Below are 17,570 nucleotides of genomic sequence, written 5' to 3'. Positions count from 1 at the left end.
ATTTCATTATTTACCCTTAATTTTTATCCTTATTTTGGACTACTGTACCATTATAATATGAAGAGAGAGAGAGACACACGAAGCAATCTTCCATTTTTAAAGCATCAAATGATAGTGACAAAATAAGAATGAACATGAGTCACTCTGATAAACATACATCCAAAAAAAATGGAAGAAAAAAACAGAAACAAGATGGTAAACCTCTTTCTTCCATGCTTCTCTCATAAACCTAGTATGAATGAGGAAACCATATCTTCAGCATAGTATGAACCTCCTTGTTCAACGCCTCATTTTGATAACCAAAGTCCAGGCCTTCTTCAGGGAACTTGTTCAGGTCAAAAAGTTGCTTATTGTTGGTTTTTCTTATTTCTTCTCCATCATCGTTCTCCTTGTTAAACCTCTTTTCTTCACCCATAAACATGTCTATCACAGAAACTTCATCAGGAAAATTATTCAAGTCAAAGAGATTATTCAACTTGCCACCACTATATGCTACACGATGACCTATGATTGGTTTTCTTGCACTTGTGACCTCCTCCTCCTCACTAGAAAGCATGGTAGGAATCAATCTCATATCCTTCTCCGATGAATCTTTCTCCAACGAATCTTCCACAACAAGATGCGAGAATGTGACCTCCTTCTCCAACGAGTCCTCCACAATGAGGAGTGATAAGTCCAACTGTTCATCTTTCTCCAAGGAATTCTCCAAAGCAACTTCTTTTGAATCTCTGGAAATATCCATTGATATTCTCTTTAACTTGTAAGTAGAAATATGAAAAAGTTACAATGAGAGCCAGTGAAGTAAGTCCGATGAAGAGTTTGTTCTCGTAAATAGTCTATAGCCGTCCCTGTGTTAGTTAATATAATGCTGCAGTAAATGCTCCTCGTGACAGTAAATTATTCTTGCATGGAACGTTTATTTTTACTGCCATAATTTTATGTAATGCTGCAATAAAAAAAACGTGTTTATAAGGGGGTAAATTAGGAAATTTATAATAAATGCATATTGAAAAGTGTGTTTTTGCTTATATAAAAAAACAAACCAACTCATGACAGTTTCTCCTATATTTAGAAACGGAGGGAGTATATACATATTAAATTTTATTTTAAATTATTAATATGTTAAAAATATTTATATTTTATTTAAATTATTCTCTACATTATATTTTTAATAAAATATTATTTTATTACTGAAAATCAACTTAAAATAAAAAAATAAATATTAAATAATTTTATTATGAATATTTTAGTTAATTTTTAAATTTCATTTTTATTTTTAATTAAAATTAATTAAATATATAATAAAAAATCATTGTCAAAAGTTAAATTTTTTTTGCAATATTTGGCTAGGGATAGAATTTCTTACTAAATCTCTCACTAATTATCTTATTTTAGAGAGGGATTAGCAGTCTCTTATTATTTTTCTCACTAATTATCTTATTTTAGAAAAGGATTAACAGTCTCTCGCTATTTTCCTCACTAATTCTCTTATTTAGAGAGGGATTAGTAATCTATCGTTATTTTCCTCACTAAATTTCTTATTTTAAAGAAAGATTAATAGTCTTTATTATTTTTCTCGCTAATTTTAAGTCAAGTTATGAAATCAACATCTCTTGCTAATTGCCTCATTAATTTGATATTTTAAAGAGAAATGAATGATCCCTCACTAAATTCTCTCACTAATTTATATTTTTTTAATAGCGATCATGTTTGATTCCGAAAAATAGATAACAAGGATCTTTAATTGATCTCAAGTGAGAATCTTTCAACACACACACACGTATATATATAACAAATGATTGCGTGGTGCTTTATCCCAAATTCTTATGATATACCAAGCACTCCAGATTGCAATGATTAATTGCCTTCGACCCAGGTCGAAAAAGAAAATTGAGAATCGAGAAGCATCAATAATCGCCATGATACAGTCCGCAAATAGTTATTTTATTGATTTATTTTTAAAGTGTGATAGCTAGGTAGGTAGAGGCTCATATGGTTTCCATCAAAAAATTGAATTGTATGTGAAATGTTGTTGTATATGTGTGTCGGGTTATGGAATTGGGAGGCAAGTAGGAGGTTATTCTAATGAGAGAAACTGAAAGTTGATTGAATTTTCACAACGTGAAAGTGATAAAAATATTTGAGAATCGCGGCGACATGCGAAGTGGTTAGTGACGTATTCCATTATTGCATTCTTATTCTTTTAAGCCTATAACAAATGCCTTTATCACTCTCCCGTCGACCATGCGTGTAAGCAAAGATTAGCGCTCTGAGTCTCATGCACTATCCTACAAAAGAGCCTCTCCAGCTATCACATTAATTGCTTCAAATCCGATATATATATATATATATATATATTCAATTTGATTATGTCATCATAACACCTTTAATTTTTTTCCCCCTTCATGTTCCCTTGGATCATATGGCTACTGAGTTGGTCAGGTGCATGCACACAAATATACATTTGGCATACTCAACTACATATTAAATATTGGTTTTTCTTTTAGCTGGGACGCTGAAGAAGTTCAGAAAGAAACAAAAATGAGGGAGGAAATTTTAGGGTTCCTTTGCGGTGGTGGCATGCACGTGTGTCAAGTGTCAACAAATTTACAGCAGTGGTCTCTCTTGGCCACATTTTAATAATTTGGACATACTTAAGACTCGACTTTGCTGGTAGATAGTGATTATAGGGCAGTTGGTTTAAGATTGAAAAAATGATTTTGATAAGCCAACCAGTGTTCTCCCACCAACGTCCTCACGCACACGCACACGTTCATTAAAATCACGTTTTATTTTATCGCCCTTGTTTTTTTTTTTTTTGGATAATCCAGAGTCCATGTGAGAGTGAAGGTAATCCAGGAACTCAACGAAAGGTCAACCAAGTTTAATAAGAGATATTAAATTAATAGTTTTCATTTCCCTTAATTATTTGAACTTTTTCTTCACAAAACTCCTAATAGATAAGTTTTAATGCTTGATTTAATTGACCAATAGCCATATAACCTAGTGACATAAGCTCTCCTTTATAAATGGGAGGTCATGAATTCGATCCCTGTTTAAGTTTTAATACACTAGTTAACTTAGTTTCTTGGTGATAAGTGCAAGGACGAATCCAGAAGTCATCATGTAAGGAGCTAAAATTGAAAATTTATCTAAAAGTAGGAGAAGCTGAAATTAATTTCAATATTTTTACAAATAAAAATATCCATGCATGTTCATAAGGAATACTTTGAAAGATGGGGGGAATCACCCATACATGCCACCCTAACTTTGTCATAGGAGAAGTGAAACGGTGAAAAATGTATATACCTGACTTTGTTTGCTTGAGAATATATACTCTCTCCATAGTGCCGGGGGCTTGGTGGGGGGGGTCTAAATCTATGAATTTTACCTTATTTTTTACATTATAATTTTTTTACGGGTTCACCAACTATGAATTGGGAAAATTATGCTAATTAATGGACAAATTAAAAGGAAATCCAAATCTAAATGAACGTTCAAAAATTTAGCAATTAAAAATAAAATAAATAAAGATCATGTTACTATAATAGTGCGGGTCAAGAGTTTGGGCTTGCGAATAATGTATGGAAATATGTCGGATATTTGAAGTTTAGACGGACGTGGATATTGACGTCAAGGGGTGGATGATCATCCAAAGAATTGCACGTTTCAGGTGCAGCGCGTGAACACACCACCGATATGACATCTGCACTTTCACTCCGCATCATAGAGAGCGCGTTAATTGCCGCCACCGTGGGACAGAACCCGCTGAGGTATAACAACATAAGTTAATTAAATAAAGCGCATTTTCACCCATTTATTTGCGTGTTCAAACTTGGTCGCTGAAATTTAAGTGGAGTCTAATTTGGGAAAGAGAACAGGAATAAATTGAAATCGAAATGAATTGAAATTTCAACAACACTATTACAAAAAAAAATTGTGAAAAAACATTTATTTCTTCACCCAAGATCGCTTTTTTTCAAATGTATTATTTTAGAGACAAAACGTTTCCATGTATGTTATCATTTTTTCTTGTTAAGTTGTCAATAAATTTTATAAAATTTAAATAGGTTATGTAGAACTTATATGTAACTCCCTCTCTTTGTGTTTGAATTAAACATAGACCACCAAAGCATTCCCATTACAAATGATTTCCGGTGATTTTATAAACATTATATCAAAGCATTTTACGTTTAAAATGCTTTTGATACACTATATACTAGAAAGTTTTTGTATATAAACACTTTGTTATGAACACTATTGAAAAAGTTGAAATTAATGAGAGGCAAATTTATTATTTAAATGACAAAATCCATCACTAATTTACTATTTAGTAATAGAAATTTTTATTACTAAATCTGTAATGCAGCGTTATTAATCTATGCAAAGGAAATGCATTCGTCGCAAATTCTATGAGAGATATAATTCCTATTAATTAATTTATTAATTCTATTATTAAAAAAGCTTATTATATTTGTCACTTTACCTACCAATACCTACATGGCCACATCTACCTCTCCTCCTTCCCCACTCATTAGAGCCAAGAAAATGGGTCGAACCCATCAGGCTAACCCATTTAAACCCGTATAATAGTAAAGTTAGGCTTACAAATATGACTCTAAAATAATAAATCAGGCTTAAACGGGCCCGTTTAAGCTCGTTTAATCTAGGGCTTAAACGGGCTGGCCCTGCAAGATCGAGAGCCAGCTTGTTTAAACCCACATATGCATATTTTTTTAAATTAATTCTCATGATTTTCATTCTTTTTAGATTTGAAAAAAAATTAAACTAAATGTTACTTCACATCACATATTAGCCCATATTTACTGAGGATGGAAAGCAAAAAAAAAAAAGAAAAAATAGCATTGATGAATTACTAATAAAAAATTATATCAGTCAATGATGACTTATTGTCAAAATTCGAGTGGATATTTGTGGATTTGGGTTAGCCTTTGTCAATAAATATTCATTTAGTTTTAATAACAACTCATTTTAAATTAACAATGATTCATTGTAGCTTGTTTTTCATTTAGATTTTGACAACAACTAATCTTAATTGATATAAATTTATACAAAATTCTTGGCTGCTATTTTTTAAAAAAATACAACCTTAATCTTCTAATTCATCTAGATCCACGATATTGATTCATTCAGTTTAACATTTACTCTTATTTCTTCAATATGCCTCTATTCTTTTTGCTACTACAAGTTGTTCTTACTCTTCAGCAAATCATCATATCGCCATCCCCGTCCCTGTCATCGTAACTCACAAGTCATTCTTGCTCTTGTTTTTGCTCACTCTTTAGTCGTCCTTATTGCTTACTCCAATAATGCTCCCTTATAAGAACTAAATCTCAACAATGCTTGATTAGTTGACACTCATTGTCATTGATTTTTCAAGTCCTCATATCACTTATTATGCCCATGCATTCACAACTCATGAGCTAAGTTCTATCTAATGCACATATTGTGCTCGTGCTCTTTGTTTTCCTTAGTCTCCTAGTCCCATATCTCAGTCCTTCAAGGCTTAATCTCGTCTAATTTTGATTGGGTGTTTGTTGACTTAGCCGATCCATTACTTATTGCATTATTATTATTTTATTTGTATTTTTAGTTCATTTAAATGTTATTTAGTTAGTTTTTTTGCACCTTTTTTGACTGGATATTATATCAGAATGAAGTAATTTTTTATTTGATTAAAAAATTTAAAAAAATAAAAATAGTTAAAAGGGCCTAAAACCCGCAAGGCCTGCTCTGAGCCCGCTATATCAAGAACCAGGTTCGTATATCAGGGTCTTAAAGGAAACTCAGACTTAAAAGTGCTGGCCTTTTTAGGCCTGAGCTTTCAAGGACCGGCCCTACAGGGCCAAACTAGCCCTTTTTTCTAACTCTACCGCCCATTAACTTTGTATTTAATCTGAAGAAGTGCATCCCTCTTGTGAGGACCTCACATTTTATTTTGCCCACAGCCTCTTTGTCTTGCCAACTGAGTTGGAAAACAAATTGCAGTATTATTCTTCAAATTTTAATATATATATATATATATATATATTGACACACCCATTAACTTTGTATTTCTCTCTTCCATTGTCCCCACCACCACACTTTATCTATAATTTTTAAGAAATTATATTCTCTGATTCAAAATATAAATAGCTTTTTTAAATAATTCACATAATAAATTGTATTCTCATAAAAAATATATTATTTTTTCTATTTACCCTTAATTCTAATTACTAATGACAAATGAGGAAAAAGTTATAAATTCACATAAAATTCAAGATTAATAAATATAATGGATAAAATAACAAAAATTTCTATAATTACTAAATTTTTTATATCTTAGACCAAAATTAAAATAGAAAAATACTGATATTTTGAATCCAAAATAGTATGTTTTAAATAAAAAATTATTTTTTATGCTTAAATAACAAATCATTAAATATATATTGAGGGAACTTTTAATCTTTAAAAAAAGTAATGAACTGACATACCAAAAAAAAAAAGTAGAAAAGGTGTGGTGGTGGGGACAATGGAAGAGAGAAATATCAGAGTGGAGTGCAATTTGCGGAAAGCATCATAAAATCTGGACCATGCAGGTGATTTAATCTGATTGGTTCAGATTTAAAATTTTAAACTCATGTTTTTATTTTATATTTAATAAAACGAAAAATTCTAAAAATTTTAATAAATTCATTTATTAACAACCAAACAGTCTAGGTTTAATTTAAAATGTTCAATTTTAATATTTTCGATTATCCAAATTTATTCTGGCAATCTAAATTTAAAATTTTTAGCTAATAATATTTTTTAAAAGAAAAGTAGTAAATTAATGTTAAATGTAGACTGTCCAAAATATATTTGAATGATGAATAATTTATAAAAAATGTAAAAATATTAAAATTAAATTGGGCAATCCTGATTAAAAACTGCATTGTCCGATTAATGAAAAATTATTTGGCGAAAATTTTGTAAATTTTTATATTAAATATAAAAATATAAATATAAATAAAAGTAATTTGCGAAGTCGAGAGAGAGAGAGACACTCACCTGCTGCCATCAGTGCCACAGCGCACTACGTACTTGTTCTGATCTACATGCCCACCTGCTTCTAATTAAAATGATGATGCACTTCAACACTAGTGATCAATAATCATATATCCTTTATTTTGATTTTAAAAATTGCACAGGTTTGGAGGGTCTTCTTTAGCTGTAATTTTTTTAAATAATTGCTCTGTTCGTCAATTAATTTGAGTAACTTTTTTTTCTCTAAGCACGTGAACTAACTAAAGCCAGTTCCTAAAACAACAAAGCAAGATCTCCAGAATTAGCAGGACGTGCCCTTCGGCCTTAACCTCTTGTTTCTTCAACGAGTCTACAGGGCTATGATTCCAGAGTGTTTTATTAGCCCCCGCTAATCATAAATTATTATTATTAATCAATGAATTGTTTAAACCAAATCTCTGACCAAATCAGCTGGCGACTCGTTCATTTAATTATATGCCCCCTGTTTACTCTGGCGGGATGCCCTGGTTAATTATAGTTTAGCGTTAGCGTATTTTGTGGGGCGAGCACATGCAACTAAGGAATCCTCCATTTATTAATTCCACACAAATCTTCTTCTCGTGTGTCCCTCGCCCCAGACGCGACAATCTCCACTTTCATATTTAACTCACTACTACATACGCGCTTCCTAGATTCTATATCTTTATGAATCTCTGTAACATACACCTCATCACATTGGTAGCCCCACCTCTTCGTCTATCTCCTCTAGGCCTTTTAATTTCCTCATTTCCTACTTCGATTCTTCCTACGTGTTCAATATTTAAGCCACGCACGTCAAAATGCCACATTGCGTGCGACTCACAACCATGTAACTACTAGATATATAGATTTAGATCCCCGTCATTTTCTCATCCTCTCTATGTGTACGCCTATCGCTTCATTTAATGATGATTTTGATCTTATCTGTACTTTGTCAAAGTTGTTGGCTGTTTATAATAATATTGGCAGCGCGCGTTTGGCTGATAAAATGAAGATTTTTGAGTAATTCATTCAGGGACTAGTTGGTGATCATCTGGAAGGAAAATGCTCCTCCGATTCTTATCTAAATTAAATTAAATCTGGATCACTGGTATTCTTTCTGATAATCCCATAAAAAATGTCATTCAATTTGGACAGGATATGTTATTGCTGTTTCTTTTATACCTCGCAGAGGTTATATTTCAGATTATATATTATAATGATAAATTTGACTATTATAAAATCTGACTACATGAGTACATTTGTATGGGTTTGAGGAAATATATATATATAATTCAATTTTAAAATTGACCACTATATATATATATATATTAAATTAATCCTATCAAATTTAGGGCTGTGTAACACACTTAGTGACCTGATAGCCCCAATCTTACCCAACTTGGTCTTGATGACCGAGTCAGCCTAGACCTCGAGTTTAGATTAAACTTGGTTTTGCTCAGTTCAGCATATATGCATATTATATATTATTATAATTTTTTATCAATGTTAATTGATTTTATAAAAAAAATTTCTTTTATAGATCATATTTAATAAATTACTTTGTTGTTATTATAATAAATTTTAAAAAATCAATATATTATTTTTATTTAAAATTTTAATTTGATTACATAACTTAATATTATGTAAAAACAATGTACGTTATTGAATTTTTAAAAGTTTAAAAATATTACTTTTGATCATAATATTATTTTTTAAGAGAATACTTTGGATGAACTTAATTTAATATATAAAATTTATTTATTTTTCAATACAAGACCAAAATTTATTTTTTTAATACAAGATTAGCCCAAATTTAGGGGTGAAAATAGGCCAGGCTTCTAATAAAAGCTTATAGTTTAGCCTACTTTAAGCTTAGACTAACCTACTTATTAAATAGACTTAAGTCAGGCTCATACCTTTAATTAAGTTTATTTAGTTAAATAGGTCATGCTTTTTTTAAGGCATAACTTACGAGCCCAACAAGTTAGCCTATACATGTATATTATATATTATATCACAAACACATCAATTTTACCATATAATTTTCAATTAATTTATTTTTTACTACTTCTAATTATATTTTCAATCATATTTATATATTAATTTTAATATTGTCGCTTTATTATTATATTATATTATAGTTAGTAAGTCCTTTCAATTCTTATATATTGTAATTGATAAATTATGTTATATATTATATATTATAATAGCTCTAAAATATATTTGAGATGTTTAAAATTAAAATGTGAGCCTATTTAAAAGGCGTTATTTTTAAGTAGGCTTTTAAATAGGCTTAAGCTTAAACCGTAAAAAAAAAAAATTCTATACAAGCTCAAACCTTTAATTTACCATATAAAGTCAAGCCTATTTGATTAAAACCTAACTCGATCTAGTTTATTTTTACTCTTAAGTCCAATCTTGGTTTCACCATGTGAAGATTGTGTACCGGTTAACAACTAATTCAGTCTTACCTAGTTTTTGTGCACCCTAGTCAAACTGTATTCGAAGACCTACGCCCGCAAGTTTGAATATTGGAACATTTTTCGCGAAATACATGGATAAGAATTAGTTTTAATAGAATGAAGGAATGATTCTCATTATTCTTATATTTGATCGAATAGAAACAGTGCCGGAATGGGAATTGGGAAAGAAAGATGGTCAACTGAACACGCTCTCCTGTGCAATAGCATGGGCGATACAACCAAGAGGAGTGAAAAAATGAACGAATGATTATATTAAAATTACATACAAAGAAATTAATTATTATAAAATTTATTAACAATTGAATTAAAAGTTGTTAATACAGTTTAGTTTACTTATCAATAAATTTTATTATAATTAATTTTTTTTGTATAGAATTTAGTTATAATTTTCTTAAAAATAAACGAACTCCACTTTCTGCATTTAGCCCCTCCTCGGCCAACGCATTCGCATCCCTGCAACACCACTTGACCTCGGCGATCCAGTCTCTGTCTAACAAGCTCTGGATCTCGCTAAGGAGAGAGTACTCTGAGTGATCTTCTGAACACCCAGCTCTCAAGTTTCAATGCTTCCATCACCTCAAAGCGGTCCGTCTCTGCGATTGCTCTTCGCCACCCCACATTTCCAAGCCCGTTTCAACCCCCTTAACTCCCCAGATCCCTGCATGCAAGCTGCTAGCCTAAATCTCAGTATTTTAATGATTAAAAAAAATACTTTTTAAACACATATATATGCACATTTAATAATGCAAGAAAAATTAATTTAAATTTCTGTAGTATAGTTTTGTTTTATTAGAAAATCAAGGTATACTTTATTTTTTGAAAAAGATCATATGAATATCATATCTTTCTGCAGCAAGAATAAATTTGGCAAATTGATGGGAGTAAATCAGTAAACAACTTCATTATATATATAAATATATATATTTATTGATTGTACACAATTAATTAAGCAGCATTTTATTGAACGTAATCTTATTCAAAATATAGTTAATGTGTCTGTATGTCTAGATAAAGTAAAAAATATAAGCCAAGCCCGTTGAATTATCTATCCCTTTTTTGAGGCAGTGTTTTGAATTTTTTTTTGGGAGATTAGTGCACTATTAAAAAAATAAAATTTAGTGAGGAATGTCATTTTTCCTAATTAAATTACATTTTAACAAGGAATTTTATCTTTTGTTAAATTTGTAGTTAAAAAAAGGCTCCTTAAATTTAGTGAGGAATCGTATTTCCCTCACTAATCGATGAGGGATTCAGTTCTTCATTGAAATTAGCTAGGAATTGAATCCCTTGCTTGTCCCTTATTAGTCTCTCACTAAATATGTCTATATTTAAAAATAATGATGTCACATTAACCTTTATATGTCCATCAATTTGTGACATGTCACAAACAACCTCTTACCTTGTCAACCGCTATGTCATCTACCATCTCATATCCCATCACCCGTCACATGTATGACAACTCATGACATGTCATTATCTACCTTGCGCTATGTCACTTGCTCCTCACTATATCATATATTCATTATGTTTATGTCAAAATCAAGACTTGAACCTTTAACTTTATACCTTTCAAGTCTTATGCTCTCCTTCTTTGTCAGTTGAATTGAAAGACACCTACAATTATTATATTAAAATTAAATATATATTATTTAACTACATAAATATATCAAATAATATATCATAAAACTACCCACATATATACATATTAAGTTTTATTTTCAATTATTAATATGTTAAAAATATTTATATTTTATTTAAATTATTATTTATATTATATTTTTAATAAATATTATTTTATTAATAAAAATCATCTTGAAATAAAAAATATTAAATAATTTTATTACAAATATTTCAGTTAATTTTTATTTTTAAATAAAAATAATTAAATATATAATTAAAAGTCATTGTCAAAAGTTAATTTTTTTTTGTAGTAATTAGTTAGGGACAGAATCTCTCGCTAAATCCCTCACTAATTATTTTATTTTAAAGAAAAATTGACAGTCCTTATGATAGTTTTTTACTATTTTTCTTATTAATTCTTTTATTTTATAGAGGGATTTATAGTTTTTCATTATTTTTTTCACTAATTTTAAGCCAAGTTATAAAATTAACATTTCTTATTAATTTTTTCACTAATTTTTTAAATAGATAATTTTTTATTAAATTTTTTCGTTAATTTATATTTTTTAGTAGTAGTGTATGAAAAGATTTTTCAAGTCCGGAAACGTGAAATCGGGTCATTTCCCACAGCACTAGTTTTAAAAGCTAAGCACAAAAACGTCAACTATTTTCTTTTCACTCATCATTGCCATTTCATCCTTGTCAGATTGAATAATCATTTTCATCCTCAAACAAAAAAAAAAAAAAAAACAACAACTCGAAGACACAATGATTCCTTTAACCATAGTATACGTGTTGTCTCCAACAAAGCAAGGAGCGAGACAGAACTCTGTGTGAACCGTTCGCCTGGCGAGGGGCGACATGATGTTAATTAACAACATATTGCTGAGCTAATTTTAATATACGAAGTTTAAGGAGCCTGGCAACTTGTACTTTAATATAGCTAATGAATATTATCCACGCATCTTGCACAATTAAGAAGAAATAAGAATGCATTGTTATAGCTCGTTCCAAGATGGGTGGGGAACGAGGTAATTAAACATAATAAATAGAATAGAGATGAAATTATTATTTCAAAAAACACGGTAATTAACGAGCCTGCTTGCTTTTAACATTTGTGTTCAGTTTTTTAATTTTTTTGAGAAAATTTTGAAACCACTTTTTTGTGAGACACCGGAAATGAGAGTTTTTGATAAAGATCCATATTTAAAATGGAAACCAAACAATTTACTACCATATTATATCGGTTTTCATTTGATTTTTATTCCCTTCCCCGGAAAACATTTTATATGTTTAGTTAATTAGTAACATGAATAATGATAATTTGAGAGCTAATAACAAAATCTAATCAGCCAAGTTGCCTTGTTGTTAAGATTTGAACCATCGCATCTCATGATCTACAATTATTTGTCTGATACATTCAAAGGAGTGCCAGCTGGGTTTGGATTTTCCTCCGTATTCTAATCATATTTCAACACGGACATCAAAGACTAGCAGTGGAAACGTTACTATTAATCAATAACTAAACTTAATAGGAGGGAGTAACGTAACTCAAAAACTGGTCAGAATAATAAAAATCAATAAACAAATGTTATGGTATTAGTAATATTCCGTACGAGACCCGAAAAATGAGGGAAGAAAACCTCTAGGGAATGTCGTATCGAGATGGGGTCAAATGGTTAATTAGCAAAGCTCGTGAAACCGGTCTGGCATCGGGTAAAGTTAAATTGATTTGGCGCACGAAAGGTTAAAAAATAAATATGGACTAGCATTGTTTAATCGTAAATAACGAGGATCAAAAGAGCGTAGCCCAGGGACCTCGGGAAGGGGACGAAGTAAGAGGAAGGCACAGTGTTCTCGGTTCATGTGGTAGATGATTACAGAGTGGTCCTTTGAGCGGTCACACGGATTCCTCTGAATCCTGAGCTTTGTCTCGACGCTCCAACTAAGCTGCTTCGTCGTTGTTCTTCTTTACGGACTCTCTGATCGATCTTGCTTTGGCTGGACGCGGTGTAATCACCAGCTTTTCCTCACCTTTCTCCTTTCCATGTCCAAGACCACATTATCACCAAATATTATAAAGCCACGGTTGACCCCACGTTCGAATTAATATAATATTATTGCGTGATAAAATAATACATGAAACGCAATTATTAGAAGCTTTAACGTTGAAACGGAGCACATCACACCGATGGAGGACCACATTGTTGGAAGTTTAACTGTCCTCACGAGGGAGACTCTGCCCCCTTTCCGAAAACAGGAATTAATCTGATGAACCGTGTAGTTGGATTACTTAACCTTTCGGTCCCATCCTCGCGAACCAACCGTTTTGTAAGTTTCACACTGAAATGGACAAAAGATGCCACTTTTGGAAGCTGAAGAATTCATCTACTATATGTGCCTGTGATTAATAGCCGGGTTTCGGATATGAGCCGTGATGGGAAATGGCAGAATGAAGCTGAATGATTGAGCCCATGTAACCTAATGGTTGACTACGTAAAATATTATCGGCTTTAATGGTCATTGCGTTTGATTTTGATGATGTAATTGCCAATGGGCCAAAACTAGGGGAAAGGAGTTATAAGAGATCGCAGTCAAAAGAAAAGAAAGGAAGCGTGTAGAAGGGATGGGAAACAAAGGAATGAACAAGTGGGCAAGTGAAATAATGAGAGAAGAAGGTGTGATTGTGCCTGGTGAGTTAGAGGGGTCACTGGTCAAGGGAGGGAGCCACAATGAAATCCGAAATAAAAAATCTGGGGTCACGTGCGAGGAGCTGTAGATTTAGTTCGCTCGAATTATCATTTTTGAAAAATGAAAGCTCTAATAGCCTTAGGGGCAGCAGCATAAAAGGGCCTCTTTGTTTGGTCTCTTTTGTGCTTCTGCCCCCATCGTCTTTCTTCGTTTTCCTTCCCCTCGTCTCATAACAATCAATCTTCCTTACTCTCTTTCTGCTTCGTCCAAACGGCCAATGGCACTTGAGGCTGTGGTTTTCCCACAAGATGCATTCAACTATAGCTATATGTTTGGACTTGGCCATGGCTTAGAAGCAGAACATCAGCAACGTTTTGTTGGGATCACAGGCAATGCGAATTGGGATTACTCTTCGGTGTTGCGAGACGTGAAGGATTCATGGGACAGCTCTAACTCGTCTCCTCGAGAATCTCTGTCTCCTGCGGCTTCCACAGGACGCCGAAAACGACGCCGCACCAAGACCGCCAAGAACCAGGAGGAAATCGAGAGCCAGAGGATGACCCACATTGCCGTGGAGCGAAATCGCCGCAAGCAGATGAATGAGTACTTGGCCGTGCTCCGATCCTTGATGCCTCCTTCTTATGTCCAAAGGGTCGGTACAATTCACACTTGGCTTCATTTCCTTCTTTGATCCGTATCCAAATTCATTACTTTATCTCATGCGTCGTGTCACAAAAACAGGGTGACCAGGCCTCTATAATTGGAGGCGCCATTAACTTCGTCAAGGAGCTGGAACAACATCTACAGTCGATGCAGGGCCAGACTAAGAGAAAGCCACGCACTGAACAAAGCCCCTTTCCCGAGTTCTTCACGTTCCCACAGTACACGACACCTGCAACTCAGAGCATCACCGGCTGTACGGCCCCGAACGACGTCGTGATGGGACAAAACCAGAAGGAGGCCGGGGCCGCCGATATAGAAGTGAGCTTGGTGGACAGCCACGCCAACCTCAAGATACTCTCCAAGAAACGGCAGGGCCAGCTCGTGAAGATGGTTGTTGGGCTTCAGAGTCTCAGACTCTGCGTTCTTCACCTTAACGTCACCACAACTCTCGACGATACGGTTCTGTACTCCGTTAGCGTAAAGGTTGATTCCCTTCTTTTCCTAATTTCTTCCTTGTACTAAGATCAATGTTAGTATTCATTGGATTTGCGAATGAAATGATTGGAACAGGTTGAGGATGAGAGTCAGTTGAACACAGTAGATGAAATTGCAGCCGTTGTGAATCAACTAATGCGCAGGATTCAAGAAGAAGCTGCTTTCTGTTGAAATTTGAGAGAATGCTTTTCGGACTTCGGTTGTAGTAATGTTTAAATTATTATACCTTTTAGTTTAGTCTGAATGTCTGTATTGTATTGGAAGAGTTTATAATTGCTCTGGTTTTGGCTGAACGGAACTCCTAATAAGAACAAAAAAATTGTGCAGAACTCAAGTAGGATAGTTAGAAAATGAGTAGCTTGTTCAGGGCGTGGCCCATCTAGTCTTATTTCACTCTAGGCATGTACATCCAACAGCGTCACATGTCTCGAAGAATTTCATGTTTCCTGTTAATAAAGTACCATGAGTAGTGCTTAGTATTGTCTCTCTGTCTTGTTGGGTCGAGCTTCCATGAATTAGCGAGAGAGAGAAGACACGTGAACTAGCATGGGGAGCCTTCAAGGAATTTTAATTGTTATATCAAACATTAATCGCAGCTACGAACAAATTAAAACCAATTAAACTCACAATAGTTGTTAAGAACTTAGCTGTGATAGAATTTACCGACTCTATTAAACTCACAAACTCTGTTTTTTTTTTTTATTATTCTTGAGCGGACATAGAGCACATAGCTTTGAGCTTTGTAAGATATGATACTCGTCTCATTCACTCGAGCTTTTTATGGACGTGACAACGAAGCTTCGCATGCAGCGACGATTAATCAGACGTAGCTTTTTGCCATCAAATAGTCTTAGAAAATCAATTTATTGATTCAGGAAAAATGAATAATACACCTAGATTTATAATTTTAGATGTGTGCCCATTTCTATTTGGTGTCCGGTCATACATTAAGTTTTATTTGAATCACATAATTTATAACTTATTAATAATTTTGTTGAAGATTTCATATTTTTTTATATCATGAAAGTTTAGATGAATTAGAACTAAAAGCTAGTCAAGATTAAGATATATTTTTAAATTTAAAAAGTGCGCTCATGGAATTATTTATAAATTATTTATTAACAGTATCCTTATATCAACATGATTTAATTTGAAGCTACGTTCTTATATGTTATAAACCAAATATTTACCGATTAGATCAATATCTTTTTGCTATAGGTTTTATATTATGTGGTAAGGATTGCACGTATAACATGTTGGGTAAAATTAAACTAGTTGATCCCTCAATCATTGCAGCCGAACCACTATCAAAAGTAGCTTTAACGTGGGTAACAATAGGCTTGGCTCCTTTCTGGAAGACGCAACAAGTTCAATGCTTTTAACTTTTAAAGGAAGAGAAGCAAGGAGACAGGATATTGAGCACCACATCGTGTTTCAAGTTTTTGAATAAGCACCGGAATCATCACAAATAGTTGACAGCAACACGCACCTTTCTTGGCGATTCAGTTCTTGAAAGTATTTGATATTTAATTATGGATACCTATCACCTTCCTTGTTGTCTTTCACGTGTGAATATTCTTCAACACCCTTTTATCTCTCTGCCCGCTTCACAATCGCTCAATGTAATGATGATCCGGTTTGGACTTGTGAGAATAAAAAGAAGGTTTTGGAGGTTCTGTGTACTTGGAATATTGGTACAGAACCATGGTCTTTTCATTTGATCGTGTGTCCTGTAGAAGCAGCGAAAGTAACATACTAGACCTTGCCCGAGTTTCAACGTTATGATCATTGCCCTGTTTTTTCGTACCATCCAGATTATAAGTTCAATTGGCGCAGGATTGCTTGCGCCACATAAATGCTCAAGACTCTGTGGTCAACGAAGAATCCAAATCCTTTTTTGGTTTCTACCTTTGGCCACCCTTTTCCGTCTCTTTTCCATTTGTTACCGAGTGGGGAAAATGTCATGTCGGCTATATAATCTCATGGAGGGCTCGACCTTCAAACAGGTCGAGCTTCTTTATGATAACAAAAGAAATTATTTCGTAAAAAAGAAACCCAACAATAATAAAATTCTCATCCTCCAATATGAGGCGCAGAGAACGTCGTAAAAGACAAACTAAATCACGGTTGGAACTGAAATAAGGATCGTATCTTGATTAAAATATAGATCCAGCATTGGTAGATGATATCTGGCACTCATGTTCGGCGTACATGATTCACCCACAGGTGATGTTTTGTGGGCAATTTAATAAGCTTTCACATCCGAGTCAAGAAATTTCCATTAGATTTTGTTGTCACTTTAGGGAAAAAGGAAAGAGCTATAAAGGTGCGCCTAGCTTGCCTTGGCAAACTTTCCAAGTGTCGACCTCTCTTATCAGAACTTTTCCAACAGAGTTAAGCACCGATGAATTTTGTCTGTCCATTCTTAAATTAAATATCCGTTTTAAGGCCTACTATTTTCCTTCCTTTCACACCGCAGATTAAACTTTCTGCGCAAGATTTAAACAGGAAACGACACTTTCTGGTGTGAGATAAGTTATGTGATTTAACACCGGAAGGAAAATTGGGCATCATGGGAATTGGAAAAGTTGG

General features: G+C 33.1%; 1 protein-coding gene across 1 annotated transcript; it reads left to right on the top strand.

The window, feature by feature from the left end:
• Positions 1–13,973: 13,973 nt before the first annotated feature.
• On the top strand, positions 13,974–15,462 carry LOC129303859 (transcription factor bHLH96-like). The gene is made up of 3 exons (XM_054943404.1): positions 13,974–14,472; positions 14,562–14,966; positions 15,054–15,462. The coding sequence occupies exons 1-3, from the start codon at positions 14,098–14,100 to the stop codon at positions 15,147–15,149; spliced, it is 876 nt and encodes a 291-aa protein (XP_054799379.1). The 5' UTR covers positions 13,974–14,097; the 3' UTR covers positions 15,150–15,462.
• The last annotated feature ends 2,108 nt before the right edge of the window (positions 15,463–17,570 follow it).

This window comes from Prosopis cineraria, unplaced genomic scaffold, assembly GCF_029017545.1.
Source record: "Prosopis cineraria cultivar Desert tree isolate PC_DT_omini unplaced genomic scaffold, ASM2901754v1 PC2, whole genome shotgun sequence".
NCBI classification, from domain to species: Eukaryota; Viridiplantae; Streptophyta; class Magnoliopsida; order Fabales; family Fabaceae; genus Prosopis; species Prosopis cineraria.
Note: the sequence above shows the minus strand (reverse complement) of the source record. Positions and strands in the feature narration are given on the sequence as shown.

What these genes read in the sequence shown, in the direction of transcription:
- LOC129303859 (XM_054943404.1), top strand. Translation starts at nt 14,098, where the DNA reads ATGGCACTTGAGGCTGTGGTTTTCCCACAAGATGCATTCAACTATAGC. An exon ending in CTCCTTCTTATGTCCAAAGG is followed by an intron (nt 14,473 to 14,561) that starts GTCGGTACAATT and finishes TCACAAAAACAG; the next exon opens with GGTGACCAGGCCTCTATAAT. An exon ending in TGTACTCCGTTAGCGTAAAG is followed by an intron (nt 14,967 to 15,053) that starts GTTGATTCCCTT and finishes TGATTGGAACAG; the next exon opens with GTTGAGGATGAGAGTCAGTT.